This window comes from Arvicanthis niloticus, chromosome 13 (genome assembly GCF_011762505.2).
Source record: "Arvicanthis niloticus isolate mArvNil1 chromosome 13, mArvNil1.pat.X, whole genome shotgun sequence".
Classification (NCBI taxonomy): Eukaryota; Metazoa; Chordata; class Mammalia; order Rodentia; family Muridae; genus Arvicanthis; species Arvicanthis niloticus.
The window spans coordinates 54665382-54684871 of NC_047670.1; the positions used below are offsets into that span (position 1 = coordinate 54665382).

The 19490-nt window shown below is 43.8% G+C and overlaps 2 protein-coding genes across 5 annotated transcripts in view; both read right to left on the reverse strand.

The window, feature by feature from the left end:
• Dmc1 (DNA meiotic recombinase 1) overlaps window positions 1-1927 on the reverse strand; it is a 37576-nt gene extending 35649 nt beyond the window's left edge. For both annotated transcript variants that reach the window (XM_076911634.1, XM_034517218.2), the window contains exons 1-2: window positions 1850-1927; window positions 958-1002 (exon numbers count right to left, since the gene is read on the reverse strand). In XM_076911634.1, the coding sequence (XP_076767749.1) occupies window positions 958-1002; window positions 1850-1900 (96 nt within the window). In that variant the 5' untranslated portion in view covers window positions 1901-1927. The remainder of the gene's footprint in view (window positions 1-957; window positions 1003-1849) is intronic.
• Window positions 1928-13101: 11174 nt separating this feature from the next.
• Fam227a (family with sequence similarity 227 member A) overlaps window positions 13102-19490 on the reverse strand; it is a 54713-nt gene continuing 48324 nt past the window's right edge. For all 3 annotated transcript variants that reach the window (XM_034517222.2, XM_076911637.1, XM_076911635.1), the window contains exons 16-18: window positions 17622-17762; window positions 16721-16843; window positions 13102-13912 (exon numbers count right to left, since the gene is read on the reverse strand). In XM_034517222.2, coding sequence (XP_034373113.1) covers window positions 13834-13912; window positions 16721-16843; window positions 17622-17762 — 343 coding nt within the window. In that variant the 3' untranslated portion in view covers window positions 13102-13833. The remainder of the gene's footprint in view (window positions 13913-16720; window positions 16844-17621; window positions 17763-19490) is intronic.

Sequence of the window (19490 nt, forward strand, 5' to 3'; positions counted from 1 at the left end):
TTTTCAAAGTTTATTTTTCCGTCTGCTCCTGAGGAACACAAATAACTACATCACCAAAAGACTGGAATTTTCTCCTGCTTCTATTTTCTAAAATCAATGGAAAGAGATTAATATGAAGATTTTAAAAGACAACCTCAGCAAACTTTTAACCAATGATTGCTATTCACATCCACATACTTTGATTTACATTTCTGCCACCATGATTTACCTTGGTCATTTGACAAATGGAATTTTCTGCAAAAGAAAGCATATCTATCTAGTGTAAGACCTAGAGAGACAAGGGGCAGTTGTTCAGAGAAGCTCTGAACACCTCCAGCTGAACCAGTGTTTCTCAGTCACTGAGAGTCCTTGACAGTGTCTAGAGACAGTTTTGGTTGTTACAGGTAGGATATAAATGCCAGACAGAGTAGAAGGCAGATCTATGACTTCAGTTTAATGTGACTACAGATTGTCAGCTGAAACTCCATGAATGCCCAGAGTTGGTTGGGTTTTTTCCTGTATAATTTCTAAGCATACTATAAACAGTCCAAACCACTAGAGTGGTATGTGGAGTTTTATTATTACTGGGCCCTGGAGTGTGTCTTTGACAGATCAACCAGGCTCACTCCAGCTTTGATGAAGTCACTTTTATCTTAGCCAATGTATCCTCCTAATTCAAATTGTGGGGTCCTACACAGGCTTGTTGCCATTCAGAGAGTCCCCTGCCAGTAAATTCCCCATATTTCTATTCTCTAAAACTTTGCATTTGACTGCTTCTTGCTTCAGTCTCTTGGCTCCTTAGGGTTGGTTCTCATATACTAGGATTAAATTGTTCTGGAACACCAAGCATGTTGCTACACAACTTAAGATGTATAGACAGCCCATTTCACCACATAATAAACAATTATCCAGGGCTGATAAGTACAAGGTTGAGAAAATGGAACAGACCATTTAATATACTACTGAAAAGTTACTCACAATTCCATGTTTCTGTAACAGGTCAATGTCTTGAAACAAAGATTCCTAAATGAAATGAAACAGAAAGAATGGATTTTTAGATCTTATTTAAAACATATTTTACATTTTTGAGAGTGACTAATTTACTAGTCATTCCATAATACTTCAGTTCTTCTTCTCTAAACCATGAAAAGAGATCACTTTTTCAAACATGTTACATATTTAGACGATGCACCAATGTTGAAAGTCCTAGGTACCCCATTACATTTGCAATGACTTCCATAACTTAAAAAAAACCTCACCAAAACAGTGGATTATTTGAGCCTATTTAAAAAAATGTTTAGTTTTTTTTGTGTATGAGTGTTTTGCCTGCATGTATATCTGTATACCATATGCATGCAATGTCTTCTGAGATGAAAAGAGTCATCAGACTACTTGAAATTGGAGTTTGTCATCATATGGGTGCTGAAAATCAAACCCTAGTCCTCTGGAAGAGTAGCTACCTTAACTGCTGAGCCATCTCTCCAGCCCTCATTTGACCTATTTAATTTAATACAAATCTTGACATCCTTGTTCAGGACCAATGTGTATAGGTAGGAGTAAGATGCTATTAAACTATTTTCATATGGGTCAGGAGATGTAACCAGTGGAAGAGCATTTGCCTACCAACAAGAAGTATTGGGTCGGATCTCTTCCATTGCAAAACAAACAACAAAAAACCTTTACGGCAGTTGTTAAGTAGCTAAACTTAGCACCCTTGCCAAAGAAATCTTTACACATTTATGTGTATGTCATATTTCTACTTTTAGTTGCTAAAAACAGTAGCTTAAAAAACAAGGAACTTGATTTTTGTGGAAAGGCTAGATGCCTTGGATGTGAAAAGCCAACCTAACTTGCAACATTCTAATAATACCTCCTCATCTTGGAATCCTGATTCTTCCTGCACAACTTGATCCTCCTTCATGTTGAAAGGAGAGCAGCAGTAAAATAATCAATTCTGGGAAAATAAGAAATATTATTTAAGAAGTTTTCTTAATTTCTTTTTTGTTTTTGTTTTTTCAAAACAGGGTTTCTCTGTATTGCCTTGGCTGTCCTGGAACTTGCTCTGTAAACCAGGCTGGCCTCGAACTCAGAGATCTGCCTGCTTCTGCCTCCTAAGCACTGGAATTAAAGGCTTGTGCCACCACCACCCAGCTCTAATTTGCTTTCTATTGATGTGAAAAAAAAAACTGATCAAAAGCAACTTAAGTATAGAGGGTTTATTTGGTTTACACACCCTAACCACAGTCCATTACTGAGGGAAGACAAGGCAGGAACTCAAAGCAGAAGCCTGGAGTTAGGATCTGAAGCACAGACTGTGGAAGAATGCTGCTTGCTGGCTGTTCTCCATGGCTTGCTCAGCCTTGCTTTCTTATATAACTCAGGATCACCTGCCCAGGTGGGCCCGCCCACAGTGGGCTGGGCCCTCTTCCATCAATCACTAATTAATAATATGTCCTACAGCTGGATCTTGTCGGTGCATTTTCTCAATTGAGGTTCTCTCCCTTCAGATGACTCTAGCTGGTAGTGTCAAGTTGACATAAAACTAGCCAGGACACCCACCCCTGATACTATTGATGATATTTTGCTATACTTGCAGACGGAGCCTAGCATAAATGTCATCAGAGGTGCTTCATCCATCGATTGTTAGAAGCTGATGCAGAGACCTACAGCCAAACATTGAGTAGAGTTTGGGGAATCCTGTAGAAGAAGGGCAAAGGACACCACAAGAAAATCGCAAGTCAACTAAGCTGGGCCCATGGGAGCTTGGGAGACAGAACTGCCAACCAGAGAGCAGGAATGGGACAGACCTAGGTCCTCTGCACGTATGTAGCAGTTGTGCCGCTGGGCCTTCATGTGGGACTCCTAAAGCAGGAACAGGATCTGTCTCTGACTGTATTGCCTACCTTTGGATCTTTTTCTCCTAACTGGGATGGACTTAGTTTTGTTGTGACTTGATATACTGGGGCTGATTCCTGTCCATGGGAGGCCTCCCCTTTTCCCAGGAGAAGAGGTAGATGGGGGAGTGGGAGAAGAGGTAAGAGGGAGGGATGGAGAGGAGGGAGAAGAGGGGGGAAGGGAAGTTGAGATCTGGATGTAAAGTGAATAAATAACTTTTCTCAATTAAAAAAACAAAACAACAAAACCAAGCAGGACACTATCCAATAACTTAGTTTTTAAAAAATCCCGAGAAGCTATAGACATGGTGGTGTAGATAACAATAAAATGTAGTCTGAATAATATTGTTCCTAGTCTATTCCTTTTCCCTTTTTTGTTTGTTTTTTTAAAGATTTACTTATTTTATATATGTGAGTACACTGTCACTTCTTCAGACATGCCAGAAGAGGGCATCGGATCCCATTACAGATGGTTGTGAGCCACCATGTGGGTGCTGGGAATTGAACTCAGGACCTCTGGAAGAGCAGTCAGTGCTCTTAACCACTGAGCCATCCCTCCAGACCCTTTTTTTGTTTTTGCTGTTGTTTTTTTGGTTGGTTGATTGGGGTTTGTTTGTTTGAGACAGGGTTTCTCTGTGTAGCCCTGGCTGACTTCACGTTTCCTCATTTAATGCCAAAGTCAAGTGTTGGGTGCCAGCACAAAGGAAACAAACTACTAAGGTGGCAAAGAGTTGGGTACAAAAAAAAAAAAAAAAAAAAAAAAAAAAAAAGGATAGTATTTGAGTAGGCTCTTCTGGAATAGTTTTTGTTTTTTCAGTCTTGAGTGAGGGTTTTGCTTATAGCCTTGGCTGTCCTGAAACTCCTTTAAGTAGAACAGACTGGCTTCGAGTTTGCAATGAATTTCCTACCTCTACCTTCTGAGGGTGCCTGTGTGTAAGTTCTACATTGCCTGGAACTCTTTGATTCTCCTGCCTCCACCTCCCCAGTTCTGGAACTACAGACATGTACCTCCATGCCCATCTCTTAGCCCTTATCCATGATTAGGCTAAATACCAGACTATTCTTACTGAGGAATGCAAATCAATCGCCTGCCTCTCCTTTGCAACAGTGTGTGTGAGATACACTGGCCTTGCCTTCCTCTGCTGGGATCACAGGCATGTCCGCCCGTCCCCGGCATCAGAAGCAGGGCGCCCAGCCTCGGTTTCAGAGGCCTGGTGGAGAGCAGCGGGCAAAGAGAAGGCGGTCAGAGGCCCGTGGCCCTGGGCAAGAGGCTCAGTCAGGGCCGCTGAGGCCTACATTTTCCAGGCCCCACCTAGTTCCCTCATAACGAGAGAAGGTCTTCAAGACTTGATTTACAGGAAGTTGGCAATGTCTCGAAATCACTACACGCCTCGGAGCCCGGGCGGAAGGTGACAGACACCAGGCCAAGTCCAACAACGACCAAAAATTACCACAGAAAAGGCACGGAGAGGAAAGCTTTCTCCACGCTTCGAGTTTTCCTCAGATTTTCCTGCGCTTCCTCTTTTCACCACTCACCCCCACTCGAACCCACAGCCTCCCGAGATTTTCAAGGTGAATCCCTTACAACTCCCGCTCCGGCTTTCCCGTCCAGTCCAGAATTCTAACGCGGACCCAGAACGCGGAGGCCGACAACCCAGTCGTCGAATATCTATGGGTTTGGCGCCAAAGGAGGGCCGCTGGAGCAAGCCCCCGATGTGGGCGGGGCTCGGGTGTGGGGCGGGGCTTCGGGTGTGGGGCGGGGCTCGGGGTTAGCTACAGAACAAGGACAGAACAAGGCTCCTGGCGAGTCGGGGGTAAATGTATCACAACACTTGGGGCAGAGAGAGTGGGTTGGGGCAGGGACCCTATTGAGGGTTTCTGGGCGGATCCCGGAGGGAGTCTTCGGGTCTCTGAGGTGACGGAGGGCAGTGGTGGAACATGGACTCTGAGGAGAGAGGTTTGGGTAGGAGAAGAGAGCCCGGGCGTTCCTTGGGGGAAGGGAGTAGCTGAGTCAGGGAGAGAAAACTCGGGGGCGGAGCCTTGGCAGCTGACGAGAACGGGAGACGACGACCTAGGATTGTTAGGAGGTCGAACATGGGGATCTGTTTCCCCCATCCTGAGGCTGCTTTCATTCAAAGCTTTTCCTACCTGGCTGGGTATCCCAGCCTTCCCATTCCCCTCTTCTCTCCTGACTCAGCATTTGCAGCTCTCTTCTGGGATGGAGAGTAATTTTTTTTTTCCTAACGTAGTTCTAAATGGCCTACAGAAACACGCCAGGTTTTAGTTCCGTTTTAAATAGAAACCCGGGGCCAGCCATGATGCCAGCAAGGGCATCTCTCCAGACTGTTTCCTTTTCCCCTTAAATGGCAACTGATGGTTGAGAGTCAACCATCTGCTGAGGTAGCTTGGAAGTGTCTTGGATGATTCACCAGTACGGGTGACCTCTATATTCCTTTTGAACATTTTTAATGGAATAAATAAATTTGAAGGACAGTCTCATCTCCCACGGATAGTTTTTTGCTCCTATTGGCCTGTCTTCTCGAATGGAAATTGTCCATTTGAAAAGGAACCCGATAGGGATGGTAGGCTTTCCTTCTGAATCCACCGAAAATACAGTAACTTTGAAATAACTTGTTTGAAGACATCAACAGTATACCGGAGAGCTGCAAAGAGCACAGCAAGACGATTTAGGGAAATCTAGCATATGTAGTTTGCTGTGGTGACAGCTGGGAGAGAGAAATGCTCATAATATTTGAAGGTTGTGTGCAGTACACTCAAAGGAAGAAACCGAAATGAGCTTGGTAATGACAAATTCATGAAGCGAAGAGAAAGGCTTGTTAGGATAGCATACTGATGGTTCTATGCAACTTTTAAACGTTTAAAAACAGCCACAAACAGGGAGAGAAAAAAAGTGCAACTTCCCGTCAAGTCAGGAAAAAAAAAATTCTGTAACAATTCTGAGTATTGTGAAGTGGCAGTTTCAAGTTGATGAAGGAAATGAGTGAATGATGTTGGATCGACTAGGTAACCATCTGGAGGGAAATAAAACTGGAACCACACTTCACACTTATGCCAAAATAACTTCTAGATGGATCAAACCGAACATAAGAAAAGCACGAGAAGAAAACATGGGGCCATTTACTTTTATTTAAAAAGTGTTTTTTAATCTAACATTTTATTTCATATGTATGAATGTTTTGCCTGCATGTATATATGTGGACCGTGTGTGTTGGCAACTTTCAGGCTGGAAGACGGCATCAGATCCCCTAGAATTAGAATTACACATAGTTGGGAGGTGCTCTTAGCCATGGAGAGGAGCCTCCTCTCCAAGCTCCTGATAAGACTATATTTAAAAAAGAAAAACATCAACCCGGTGTGGTGGCACCTGCCTTCAATCCTAGCACTTGAGAGCCAGACAGAGGCGTCCAGATCTCTGAGTTCAAGGCCACCTGGTGTACAGAGTGAGTTCCAGGATAGCCAGGGCTACACAGAAAAACCCTATCTCAAAAAAACATAGATAGATAGATAGATAGATAGATAGATAGATAGATAGATACATGGATGGATACATACATACATAAATACATACCTGGATGGATAGATAGATAGATAGATAGATAGATAGATACATGGATGGATACATACATACATAAATACATACCTGGATGGATGGATAGATAGATAGATAGATAGATAGATAGATAGATAGATAGAAAGAAAGAAAAAGAAGTCCTGCACGGCAAGTGCTATTTTCCTATTCAAGACATCAAGGACATAATAAGCCACTTTTGTGTCAGATAATATGGCCTATGGGGGATGCTTCAGGAATGACCCAATTTTCATGTACTTGGGGAGTTGTATATTTTAAAGACTTAGGAAAACAGTCAGTAGGGTTCAGAACAGGACCTGAGTTTTAAACTACTGAACTGTGCTGCCCCTCTGTGGACAACTACCTCATAGCTAAATTGAGGCTCTTGGTCCCACTGGGGATCTGGGGAATCTTCACTCCAGCTGTCTGTGAATGTATATCCTTGGAATTTCAAGAGCACAAATTTGAGAAATATTTTGATAGAGAATTAAAGAAAGGTTTTATCACATCTATTTTTTGCTGGACCAAAATTATTTGCTGGACAGATCTTTCCTTAGCTATTGAATGCATTTAGAAAGTGGGCATTGATTCCCAACTATGTGACAGGCCCTGCCCTAGATCTCCCATGGTAGAGATTCCAGGACAAGGCATCAATGCTATTGAGGGCTGAGATAAAAGAATGCAAGCAGTTGCAACACTGCCGTAGGACATAACCCTCAAGTCTGCCTCTCCTTTTGCATAATTTTCCACAAATAGTTTCATCTTGAACCTTGGGACTGAAAAGCAATTTTTAGAAACCAAACATCAAGTCACTTTGGCGAGAGATTTAGAAACGTGTCTTCCCTGAGGCTGGGTGCTCACAGACACAGAAGCTGTCCAAAACCTTTCTCTTACTGCACTGGTGAGCTGGTGCTGAGATGCTTTATAACTAACAGTGGTTCTCAACCTTCCTAATGCTGTGTCATTTTAGTAGAGCCTCCTGTTGTGGTGACACCAACCATAAAATTTTGTTGCTACTTCATAATTGTAATTTTGCTACTGTTATGAATTGTAAATATGCTTGGAGATAAATCATTGCCAAAGGGGTCTTGACCCACAGGTTGAGAACCACTTTGTCTACATAACGTTTTGTTCTTAGTTAGATTCAGTCTAGACACATATATTCATGCACAAGCACACACACACACACACACACACACACACAGCCTGTATGCCTCCTTGATTAATAATTTGCTTCCACTAGTATGTTTTATGGGGTTTTGTGTGTGTTATTTTGTTTTTTGTTTGCTTTGGGGTTTTTTGTTTGTTTGTTTGTTTTTTGTTTTGAGACAGAGTCTCACTTTGTAGACTTGGCTCTCCCGGAACTCACAGAGATCTCTCTGCCTCTATATCCTGAATTCTGATATCAAAGGTCCACAGCACCATGTCCACTATATTGTATATTTGGAAAATGGAAATCTTCATTCTTTCTAAATGATCCTTGGAAATTTGTTAGTACTCTCTAATTCCCACATAGGCCTCTGGGGCTGTCACATGTCCTGGCTGACCGGCTCTCATTGAGGCACACAGCAAATGCCCTAGATGTCCTTGCAAAGGCTGCTGGGTGCTGATGAGCACAGACTTTGGTCTAGCCGTTGCTAACCATACCATCCCTCCTGGCAGACAGGTGCAACAGATTTTATTGAAATGCTAGAATATAAAATGTACATATGTTAGGTTTTTTGTTTTTTGTTTGTTTGGTTTAGCTTTTCAAGACAGGGTTTCTCTGTGTAGCCATGGCTGTCCTGGAACTCACTCTGTAGACCAGGCTGGCCTCAAACTCAGAAATCCACCTGCCTCTGCCTCCCAAGTGCTGGGATTAAAGGCGTGCGCCACCACTGTCTAGATTGTTTTTAACTAATGTTTACTTGTGAGAGGTGGCCACACCTCCAATAAATAGTACCAGCACTTGGGAGGACCAGAGAGGAAGATCAGCAGTTCAAGACCAGTCTCAACTACATAGCCTGGGCTACATGAGATCCTCTTTTAATTCCCTGTCACCGCCAATTAACATTATCTTGTTAAATAACATGGTTCAGAAATTTTTCCTTTAATCCTTCAATATTATTTTACTTATAAACTGAATACATTAAAGTTTTTTAAAATTATGCGTGTGCATTGGTGTGTGTGTGTGTGTGTGTGTGTGTATGTACAAGCACGAGTAACAGAGCACAGAGAGAACAACTTAGGGGAGTCGGCGCCTTTGCCTGCTGAGCATTCTCATCAACTTCAGAAATATTTTTCAAAAACTGAAGGCTAAGTGTAGTGGTGTACACATTTAATCCCGATACTCAGGCAAGTGGATCTCTTGCATTTAAGGCCAGCCTGGTCTGCCCAGCAAGTTTTAGGCCAGTCAGAGCTACATGGTAAGACCTGCCTCAGAAAATATATTTCTGTATATTAGCATCTTGCCTGCATGTATGTGCATGCTTGACATGTGCCTGGTGCCTGAGGAGTAAGAAGAAGAAGCCAGACCCCGTAAAATCAGAGTTAAGGATGGTTACAAGCTGCCATGTGGGTGCTGGGAACTAAACCTGGGTCCTCTGCAAGAGCAGCAAGTACTCTCAATAGGATAGCTCAGGATGGCTCTCTACTGTAGTTTGTTACCCCCAACTCTCTCAAGATGTCTCTCACTGAACCATCTCTCCAGTCCCATCAGTAAACTTGATGTGATTCTATTTTCTACTGTCACCCTGTCACCAGAAATGTGCCTTTCCCATTTGGGACATTGTTTTATATACTTTTTTTTTTTTAAAGATATTTTAACCTGGCTTGGTGGCACATGCCTTTAATCCCAGCACTTGAGAGGCAGAGGCAGGCGGATCCCTGAGTTCGAAGCCAACTTTCCTTTATATGAGTTGCAGTGGTCCAAGATATTTTGGGTTTATTGTTGTTGCTTGTTTTTATTTTTTTGTTTTCTACTGATGGCAAGGCAGGGTTGCAAGGGCAGGGCTGATATAAAGAGACAGGGAGATGAGTGGGATTGGGGTGCGTGATGTGAATTTCACAAAGAATCAAAAAGTTAAAAAATAGCTCCCACTTTGAATTTTAATTATTTTTAACTACCACCTGTTGGGATAACTTTTCTTCACATTGTGTGAGGGTGTGTCTCTGTATTTCCAACTGTTAATTCTGTCCTGGCAGAGAGCTAAATGCTAGCAGGGATTCTGGTATTGTCATTTCTATAGCCCATTACCAGGTTTTCAATTTAGTGTATATTTGTCGACCTTCCTCACCAGCCTAAAGGCAATCTAGAATTGTATAAGAGATTGTCTCACTACTGACTGGTTGGGAAGGAAATCTAATGGCCAATAGCTGGAACAGGGAGGAGGAGGGCAGAACTTCCGGAAGAGAGAGCTCTGAAGGAGAAGAAAGCAGACTGGAGATTCAGAGAGCTGACTTGGAAAGGAACAGGCATGGACCAGAGAGAGCAGAGAAAGGTCTAGAGCTACCCATGTGGTGGGTCGTAAACTCTAAGAGTTTGGTTAAGTTTCAACCATAGCTGGGAGCCTGCCCTAGCAAAGTGCCTAAACTATAAACTTTAAACTATAATAAAAGTCTCATGTCCTTATTTATACTGCTGGTTGGTCTGTACAAAGTCCTGCTCTAACAACAGGCTGGCTAACTAATAGAAAATGGGTGGTTGATCTCTCAGTTTACCATATTGGCAATATGCTATAGAAAAATTTGGGGGAAGTATTTAATATTATCGTATTCTGGTTAATTGGCCTTTGCCAATTTCTGCCTTCTAGTTTGTGGTTACCTTTCCTGACACAGGGAGCTTTTTTGTAGCTCTCTGGTCAGATCATTGCTATCAGACCAATAAGTGAGTGGCTTACAATGAAAATGGAAGTGGTAGGCTTGTGTTTTTCATAAAATGTAGCACTTCTTTTCTTATGGAAGTGGGAGTTTTATGTGTCTTCCAGTTAGGGCATATTCACACACACCATCATGTGCCACCATGCTGAGGATTATTCCGTGGATTTGAAATAGCACTTCAGTTTTCTGTGTGACACAGCACCTATAAATGCAAACATTACCATGACTTTAATGTATAAAATATTTGTTGTCCAAAGCTCACAGTCCACTTCTGTGGAGTTTGCTATTTTCATATGAATGTTTGTTATATTGTGTCTCAGCATAATGTTCCTAATGTCATTACTTTATACACATGCCAGACTTGACTAGCCACTGACGTCCTGGGTGTAGGTTAGCATCCTCTTACACGACAAGGCTCCTCCACTGTAGAGAGGATCTGTTATAAACATCACCTGTCAATAAAAAAGCTGATGGCCAATGAGCTGAGGCAGGAAATAGAAGGTGGGACACTGGCAGGAAGAGAAAGAATTCTGGAGAATAGTAGGAGATAAAAGAGAGACCAAAGGAAAGCCTAGAGAAATGAGATGGGAGACAGGCCAAAGAGATGGATGTAAACCAAGCAGAACATGAACTCAGGGGAGACAATGAGGAAGAACAGGCCAGGACTGAAGAGAGCTAACTAACCAAGTGGTAGACATACAATAGTTTAAATGGTTAAATAAGTTATGAGCTAGTCATGGAATGAGCCAAAGCTCATGGCCTACACATTTAATGATAAATAGTCTCAGAGTTGTCATTTCTGGGAGCTGGGGCTGGAAGAGAAAAACAGTTAAAATTTTATTTTAACTGCATTGTCTGGAGTCACTATGTAAAGGCCTGAACTGTGTTAAGGAATCGCAGAGTTGCTTATTTGCCTCTTTAACAACAAAAATACACTTCTTGTGCCAGTTTTACTGTTGAAACATTTTTCCCTTTTTTAAAAAAAAGTTGCTACAGCCAAATGTGTTCAAAACCTATGGAAGAAAAATGTTTTTCTCATGTTCTTACTGTTGTGTGACTTCTCACAGGATGAAGTTGGGACTTCCAAGAACATGGAGAACCAGTTCCTCTGCTTTAACCCCTTCCCTGTTATTTTTGCTTGTTTTTTTGAGACAGGGTTTTTCTGTGTTGGCCCTGGTTGTCCTGGAACTCACTCTGTAGATCAGGCTGGCCTCAAACTCAGAGATCCTCCTGCCTCTGCCTCTGCCTCTGCCTCTGTCTCCCAAGTGCTGGGATTAAAGGCATATGCCAGGATATGAGTTCAGTTCCCAGCACCCACACTAGGTGGTGACTCACAACTGCCTTAAACTCCAACTCCAGAAGATGCCCTCTTCTGACCTACACACACATGGATTTACACACATACATACAAATAATAAGAAATCTTAAAAATAACAGAAAGAGATACAGGGTGGTATGGGAACATGCACAGGGCACCTGATCTAGTTTGCAGGGAGGGGAAACAGGGTATTTAGTCTGAGCCCCTCAGTGTCTGGCAGGACAGAGAGGAGCAAACGCTGATGTGAGACACTGCATGGAGCTGAGGTTCAGCAGAAGGGCACCAGACTGGGAACGCATATCCTTGGGCTGCATGCTCTATCTCTAGGCCTGTCTTCCAGTCTTTCCTAGTACCTGATTTCCAATTCTGTGTTTATTACTTCAGGGAGACATTCTGACAAACTGTGATGTGTGCCTACACACTAATCTCAAGGCTTCCTTAAGATTAAAGAGAAGAAAAGAAAGAAACAAACAAATCACCCAAGTTTTAAAAATCAAAACCAAAATAGAAACAGTTGGTTTTTATTGAAAACATTAACAAAACCAAAAAGACACACTCGCCCAGTACGAGGCTGCTGCTCAGCCACACCCGAGTCTTAACTTCTGCACGTCCCATGCCTCCCACATAGCTCTGAATGGCTGCACAGTATTCCAGAGGATGTCTGTTATTAATGAGTTTCCCTCTTATCAGAGATGACAAATGAAGCCTCTTCTACATGCCTTCTTTCCTGAGGTTTCTTAGGGTAGATTTCCAGAAGTGTAGTTGGCTTATGGGGCAGGCAGAGTTTCAGGGACCTTAAAAAGAATCTAAGGTTTGTGGAAATGTTTGGTTGCACCAACTCCCCATTTCCAGGAAAGAAGTGTGCTGTTCTACAGCTCTGGGAGAGTCTGTAGGCCCAGAAGGGTGACACACTTCAGATAGTTGCTACAAAGAGGTGCAGGACTAAAGGGATGTAACAATATAGGCTCAAACTCATTTCTGCTGCTTTACTTTAAATTTCTTTTATGATCACCCCCAAACCAGGTAGAGGCAGCTGGAACCAGTGACCAAGGAAGAGACTCACAGGGGCATCCCAGAAAACTTAGCAAGACCCTCAAACAGGAAGGAGTGGTTTGCTAGCATAGGCAAGGCCCTAGGTTCAATATCTAGTACTGCAAACAGGCAAATAAAAAATTTAAACTGAAACATGTAAATAAATGTTAAGTGTTAATATCTAACTTAATAGAGATTAATACATGAGTAAGCCCCAAATAAGTGTGTGTCACATGTTTTAACAAACATGTAGGAATGACCAGCCTCGAACTCAGAGATCCACCTCCCCTGCCTGGATAATGCTGGGACTAAAGACAGCTAGGACTTAGCAGCTCAGCTCCCTTACTGATACTGTAAGACCCCCACGAAGGGAGGACCTCACCCAACCCTCAGGAATTCAAGGCCACCCAATAACTCACAAGACACCAAACTCGATGCAATCAGCAAGAGGTATATTTCAATCAGCATGCTGAGGTCAAGACCCATAACCCACACAGGGGCAGTGGGGTCTGACACCGGGCTTTGGAAACAGAGGGAATTTAAAGGCAAAAACCACAAGGAAAAACCCACAACCCAGGGGGAAAACCACAACCCAGGGGGAGTGAGGGGAGTCATTGGAAAGCACCTGTAGAAAGTACCAGCCCATTATTCAGTTTGTGACAGGGTTCAAGGAACAGTCAGGGAGAACATTTTGTATAGGCTATTCTCTAAGAGCCTATTCATATTCAACTATCTGTCTTGTGGTCAGCCAAGTTCCTAAAACACAGAGCTCACAACCAAGCTGACCTGCACTCTTGGCTCCACTCAGCCTGCTAGGAGTTTTTGAAAGTTTTTAACCCTTTCAATACTTGCTGTTGGCTCTTTTTTTTTTTTTTTTTTTTTAGACAAGGTCTTGCTATGTTTCATAAGGATGTGTTAAGATTGTGTTGTTATTATCAAGTGAATGAAAGAACAAATTGGTAAATGTCTGATAGATGAGGTGAATTGGCATCTCTAAACCCTGAATGGTTCATGATAGGTATGAACTTTAATGGTCTTTCTCCCGTGCACTGGGAGAGACCCCATATGTCCCTGGCTGCAGTAGGGCTCTCATTGCCATTGCTGATTGTTTTCCATCACATCTGACCACAGACATGGGTGTCACCTTTGTGGTCTCCTCCTGTTCATTCCATGGAGGAGGGTGAGAGTCGGAAGAGCATGTTCTGCTTGCCTTTGGACTTACTGGTGCCGGTGCCGTGATCGCTGTGGAGGAATGAGAAGACAGAAATGGTGAGAACCTCACGTGACCAAGATGTCAGCAGGCTAGCATCATGCACCTGAGGGAAGCAGGTGAAAAGGCCAGCAAGCAAATGACAGATGGCATGGAGGATATGGGAATGGCAGGAACTCAAGCAAGGAAGACTGTGTGGGTGGACTGAATAAATACATAAGAGAAAAAATCAAGAAGACAAGAAAATTAAAATTAACACCTAGGCTGGGCACAGTGGTACATGCATTTAATCCCAGCACTTGGGAGGCAGAGGCAGGTGGATTTACGTTACATTATAGTTATATTTTCTTTTCTTTTCTTTTTTTTTTAAGAATTGATTTTTGTTGTTGTTGGTTTTTTTTTTTGTTTGTTTGTTTTTTGAGACAGAGTTTATCTGTGTAGCCCGGGCTATCCTGGAACTCACTTTGTAGACCAGGCTGGCCTCGAACTCAGAAATGCCCCCTGCCTCTGCCTCCCAAGTGCTGGGATTAAAGGTGTGTGCCACCACTGCCCGGCTAGGATTGATTTTTTTTTTTTAATGTTATATGTAATGAGTGTTTTGCCAACATACATGTATGTGTGCTATGTACATACCTAGTACCCTTGGAGGCCAAAAAAGGGCATTTGATCCCATGGAACTAGAATTACAGATGATTGTGGACTGTCTTGTGGGCTCTGAGAATTTCACCTGGGTGCAGGACCCAGCAAAAAGGAGTCCTTTTGAGTAGAGCCTGGCCAGGCCTCCCAGCCAGTCATGTTCTGGGCCTTCCCTGACTTAAGAGGCTTGGAAAGAACCACAGAAGTGACAGCTATGGAATGACAATTCCTTTCACCTCTCTGACAGACTTTCTACTCTTTCCATGCCTTCACCTCCCTATGGAGTCAACCAAAAGTGAAGCTGCCCATCTGGTTAATGCTTACCTGGGGCTCACCTGTACCACATGTGTATAATATTGGGGGGGGGGTGTGTGCACATATGTATCATGGCACATGTGTAAAGGTCAGAGGGCAATCTTGGGTGTTGGCCCTTGTTGTCTACTTTGCTTGAGATGGGGTCTTTTCGTTGTTGTTCACTGGTGCATATGCAAGGTTAGCTAGCCCACAGACTTCTGCCTCTGCTTCCATCTCCCTGTAGGAATACTGGGGATACAGATGCAGGCTGGGTTCTAGAGATTCCTACTCAGGTCTTTATGCTTGAATGACAAGGGCTTTACCCACTGCACCTACTTCCAGACTCTGTGTGTGTGTGTGTGTGTGTGTGTGTGTGTGTGTGTGTGTGTGTATTTAAAAATTCTAATTTCTTCTCTCCATATTTCACAACATGCACAGTATACACACACATTTTTTTTTGAGACCTCCAGTACTGCAAGCTAAATAAATCTTGTCATGGTGTGATAGTTTGAATATGCTTGGTCCACAGAGTGGCACTATTAGGAATTGTGGCCTTATAGGAGTAGGTGTGGCCTTGTTGGAGGAAGTGTGTCATTGTGGGCATGGAATTTAAAACCCTCATCCTAGCTCCCTGGAAGTCTATCTTCTCCTGTTTGCCTTTGAAACAAGATGTTGAACTCTTAGCTCCTCTTGCACCATGCCTGCCTGGATGCTGCCATGCTCCTGCCTTGATGATAATGGACTAGACCTCTGAACCTGGAAGCCAGCCCCAATTAAATGTTGTCCTTATAAGAGTTGCCTTGGTCATCGTGTCTCTTCACAGCAGTAAAACCCTAACTAAGACACTTGGATACCTTGGGTATTTCATTAGGGCAACAAAAATGAACTAATTCACCACAGTTAGACACCAGGGTACTAGTTCTTTTTAAGTCCTTTTGCCTCGGCTTCCTAAGTGTTGTGTTAACAGCCCTGTGCCACCATTATCTGCTTGTTAATGGTTTCTTACTTAGTAATATGGTGTTAAGGATTGGCTTCTTAAATATTTTTCTGAGCCAAAATCCAGAAAGCCTGGAGATTCCTGATTGAAAAGTATAGACAGGTACCAAGTAGAGACAAGGATTTGTGGAAGCCTTTATAAGTACCCCAAACATGAAGGCTAAAACCTACTGGGTCTCTGAAAAGCCAAATGTAATCAGGGATGCCCTCGCTGACCATCTTCCAGTGGTCCCCATAACAGAAAACGAAGGGCTTCATGGAAATCTCCTTGTTTACCCAGAGACAGTCTCCAGGCCAGATACCCTGGAAGCCACACCTTGCCCTGACCCCGTCCCACATGCTGCTGGGCTTTTCTCCACTCCCTGCTCTGTCCCCCTAGCAGCTGGCCTCTTTCAGATCCTCAACTTCTGGTGTCACCTGTGCCAGTCTCAGCCACACCACTCCAGCATGGCTCCTGGACTCTTGTTCCATCTTCCCTGGGTCCCTGTACTATAGGCATTTAATTTGCTGTTGTATTTGCCTCCTGGCACCAGCTGCTTGTCAAATGGGACTGACTACCTACTGCTACATCCCTGCTGCTACATCCTATTGCTATAAGATGCCTGTGGCAGAAAATTTTGGAGGATGCTGTAACCTTTTTCTGGGCTTGGGATGCCGTGACTAATCCCTACCTCAAGAAAGCTTAACTTTCCATGAGGTCATGTTTGTACCAGGCTTATTTTCCTAATGTTCGTTGTCGCCTGGCACTGCAATACTCTTATGGCAAGACTTTAAATACAAGTAAACAGTCTGAAGAGATGCAGTGATCCCGCACAAAGCCCTTCCCGCCAGGTTTCTCCAGCAAACCCCAAGGGAGCAGGGCTGGGGGGTGGGCACTTCCGAGTTCCCTATCTCCCATTGTTGCTCTGCCTCACCTGGAAGACGACTTGATTCTGTAGGGGCTTTTTAGGCCCAGGGAATAGTTATCCACAGAGCTTCGAAATGAGAAAGGGGAATGGAAATCCTTTTGTTTCTCTTCTATCTCCCTTTTTTCCTTCCTGTGGGGGAAGCAAAATGCATACCAATAAAAACCAGTTCAGAAATTCAGTGTGGTTTCTCCAGCAGCAGTGTCACATTGATGTGCACTGGGAGAGAAGTAAGTATAAATTGGCAAGGTTGGGGAAGGCCTTGAGTGAATGGAGTACACATACCTTCATGCAAGCACATACACATGCACATAAAAATTAATTTTTACCTTTCCTGAAATTTCTGGGACCACAGCTCTCAAAAAAAGGTTGTGGTGCGAGTGTGGGAGGGAGGGAAGTGCTGAGATGAACAAATAGGCACTTGAGAGAGTGAGCAGGTGGATGAGGGAGGGGAGGAACAGGTAGAGCAGCAGAGGGGAGGAGCCAGTAGATGAGGGGAAGGGAGGAGCAGGTGGAAGAGCAGAGGGAGGAGCCTGTTGGCAGAAAGACTGGAACGTGCTCCTGACCATGGCTGTGCATGAGGAGAGCACATGTGAGAAAAGCCCCAAGCTCCTTGGGTTGACAGAGAAGGGGGCACCACGTGAGTGATCCCAATCATGTCTGAGGCTTCTGCACCTCAGTCCTGCCCAGCTCTCTAGCCACTTCCACTCTCAGAAACGGCCTTCTTTCTTCCTTAATGAACTGTCTCCACCACTATCCAAGTGTTGCTGGTCCACTCTTGTTCTGAGATGAGAGACCTGGGAGAGCTCCTCCAGTGTATCCCCACCCAGATCTGCTCCGCATCCCTTCCCTGCGGGGTAAGAATTCTTATATCACTTGCACTGGACACTTTCTAAGGCTTGAAACAAACCTTGAAAGAAAGGCAGTTTCTCTGTGCATGCTTCCCTTTGGTTTCTTGCCAAACAAGTCATCAAACAGCGTCAAGGAGGAGACAACCATGTGCTTGGCCTTTCTCTTTTCTTGTTCTTTCTTATTGATGATAGCCAACTCCCTGGGGGATAAAAATGACAAAATATAGTTGGGAAAGGATGAGAAAGTTGATGTGATCTTTTCTCACTCCCCCCTGTCCCTGACCTCCAGACAGGGAGGGTCTCACTGTGTAGCTCTGGTTGTCTTGCCTGTTTTTCTTTTTCTTTTTTTTAATTAATTTATTTAATGAATGAGTACACCATTGCTCTCTTCAGACACACCAGAAGAGGGCATTAGATCCCATTGCAGATGGCTGTGAGCCACCATGTGGTTGCTGGGGATTGAACCCAGGACCTCTGGAAGAGCAGTCGGTGCTCTTAACCGCTGAGCCATCACTCCAGCCCGCCTGTTTTTTCAATGTATCTTTTCAGACAAATATCTACATTAGTCTGCCAGCCTGCTGGGCAGAGTGAACAGCTGACCACCCAGCAGTGACCCCATGCCAGATACAGATTGCTGGGGGTTTTGAATGAACATAAATGAAATTACAGAAGGAACGAGGAGCCTGACATCTTTTAAAAAACAAGCTGATGTACACCCTTGGAAGGAAGATGACTCCCAGCGGAGCTCTGCTGCAGTGGGTGACCTCTGTGGGTGACCTCAGTGGGTGACCTTGGGGAAATTACTTAGCCTCTCCATGCTAGTGTGCTCACGTGGCTTGTCCTGAGGTGTGACTTAAATGTTTAAGACTGCTGGATACACAGGAGATACTCAGTAACAGCTGGCAGCTGCTGCTCCTGGAGGCTTCCTGCAGAGCGAACTCACAGGGTACACGGTGGCTTTGCTGAACTGGATAACCCTCAGTTGACTTTTGAAATGCAAGTACACATTTACTTGCTGATGAATCAGGTTATAATGATTCAAGGTCAGCAAAACAGCCATTATTATATGTTTGTGTGAGTTATTATGTTGTCGTGAGGGGCTAGATCGAAGGCTTAGCAGTTAAGAGCACTTGCTGCTTTTGCAAAGGACCCATGTCCAGTCCTTAGCACCCACATGGCAGCTCACAACCATCTGTAATTCCAATTCCAGGAGATTTGGCAACCTCTTTTGACTTCCATATCAGGTAGTACACATACAAACAAGTGGGCAAGACACTCACATAAAATAAATCTTTTTTTAAAAAATTATGTCGGGGCTAAAGAGATGATGGCTCAGTGGTTAAGAGGACTGACTAGTCTTCTAGAGGTCCTGAGTTCAATTCCCAGCAACCACATGGTGGCTCACAACCATCAGTAATGCAATCTGATGCCCTCTTCTAGTATGTCTGAAGACAGCTACAGTGTACTCACATATATAAAGAAAATGATGTCATAAGCTGGGTTGACAGTATATTATCAACTATTCAGTGTGCTGATGCAGCAGGATAACTTGAGCCCTGGAGGTCAGGGCTAACCATGCGTAACACACACACACACATACACACACACATACACACACACACACACACACACACACACACACACACACACGTAAAAAGAAGTGGGGAGAGGTGTTGTTCTATACATCCCTGTTCCTTTTAAGAGAGCTGTCACAGAATAAATGTTGGAACATTTCCTGGAGCTTCTCCAAAAGTACTTTGAATCTCAGGTACTCTGCCCCATATGCTGGAGGCCTTGTGCTCTGGACTCACAGGAAACCATATTCTCCAGGAGACTCCAGGTCCTGTGTCTCCTCAGTGCAGCCCTCAGGAAGGACAGATAGGTTCCTCCCCCACACTGGGTAGCCCAGCAGCTGCCTGATAGTTGGC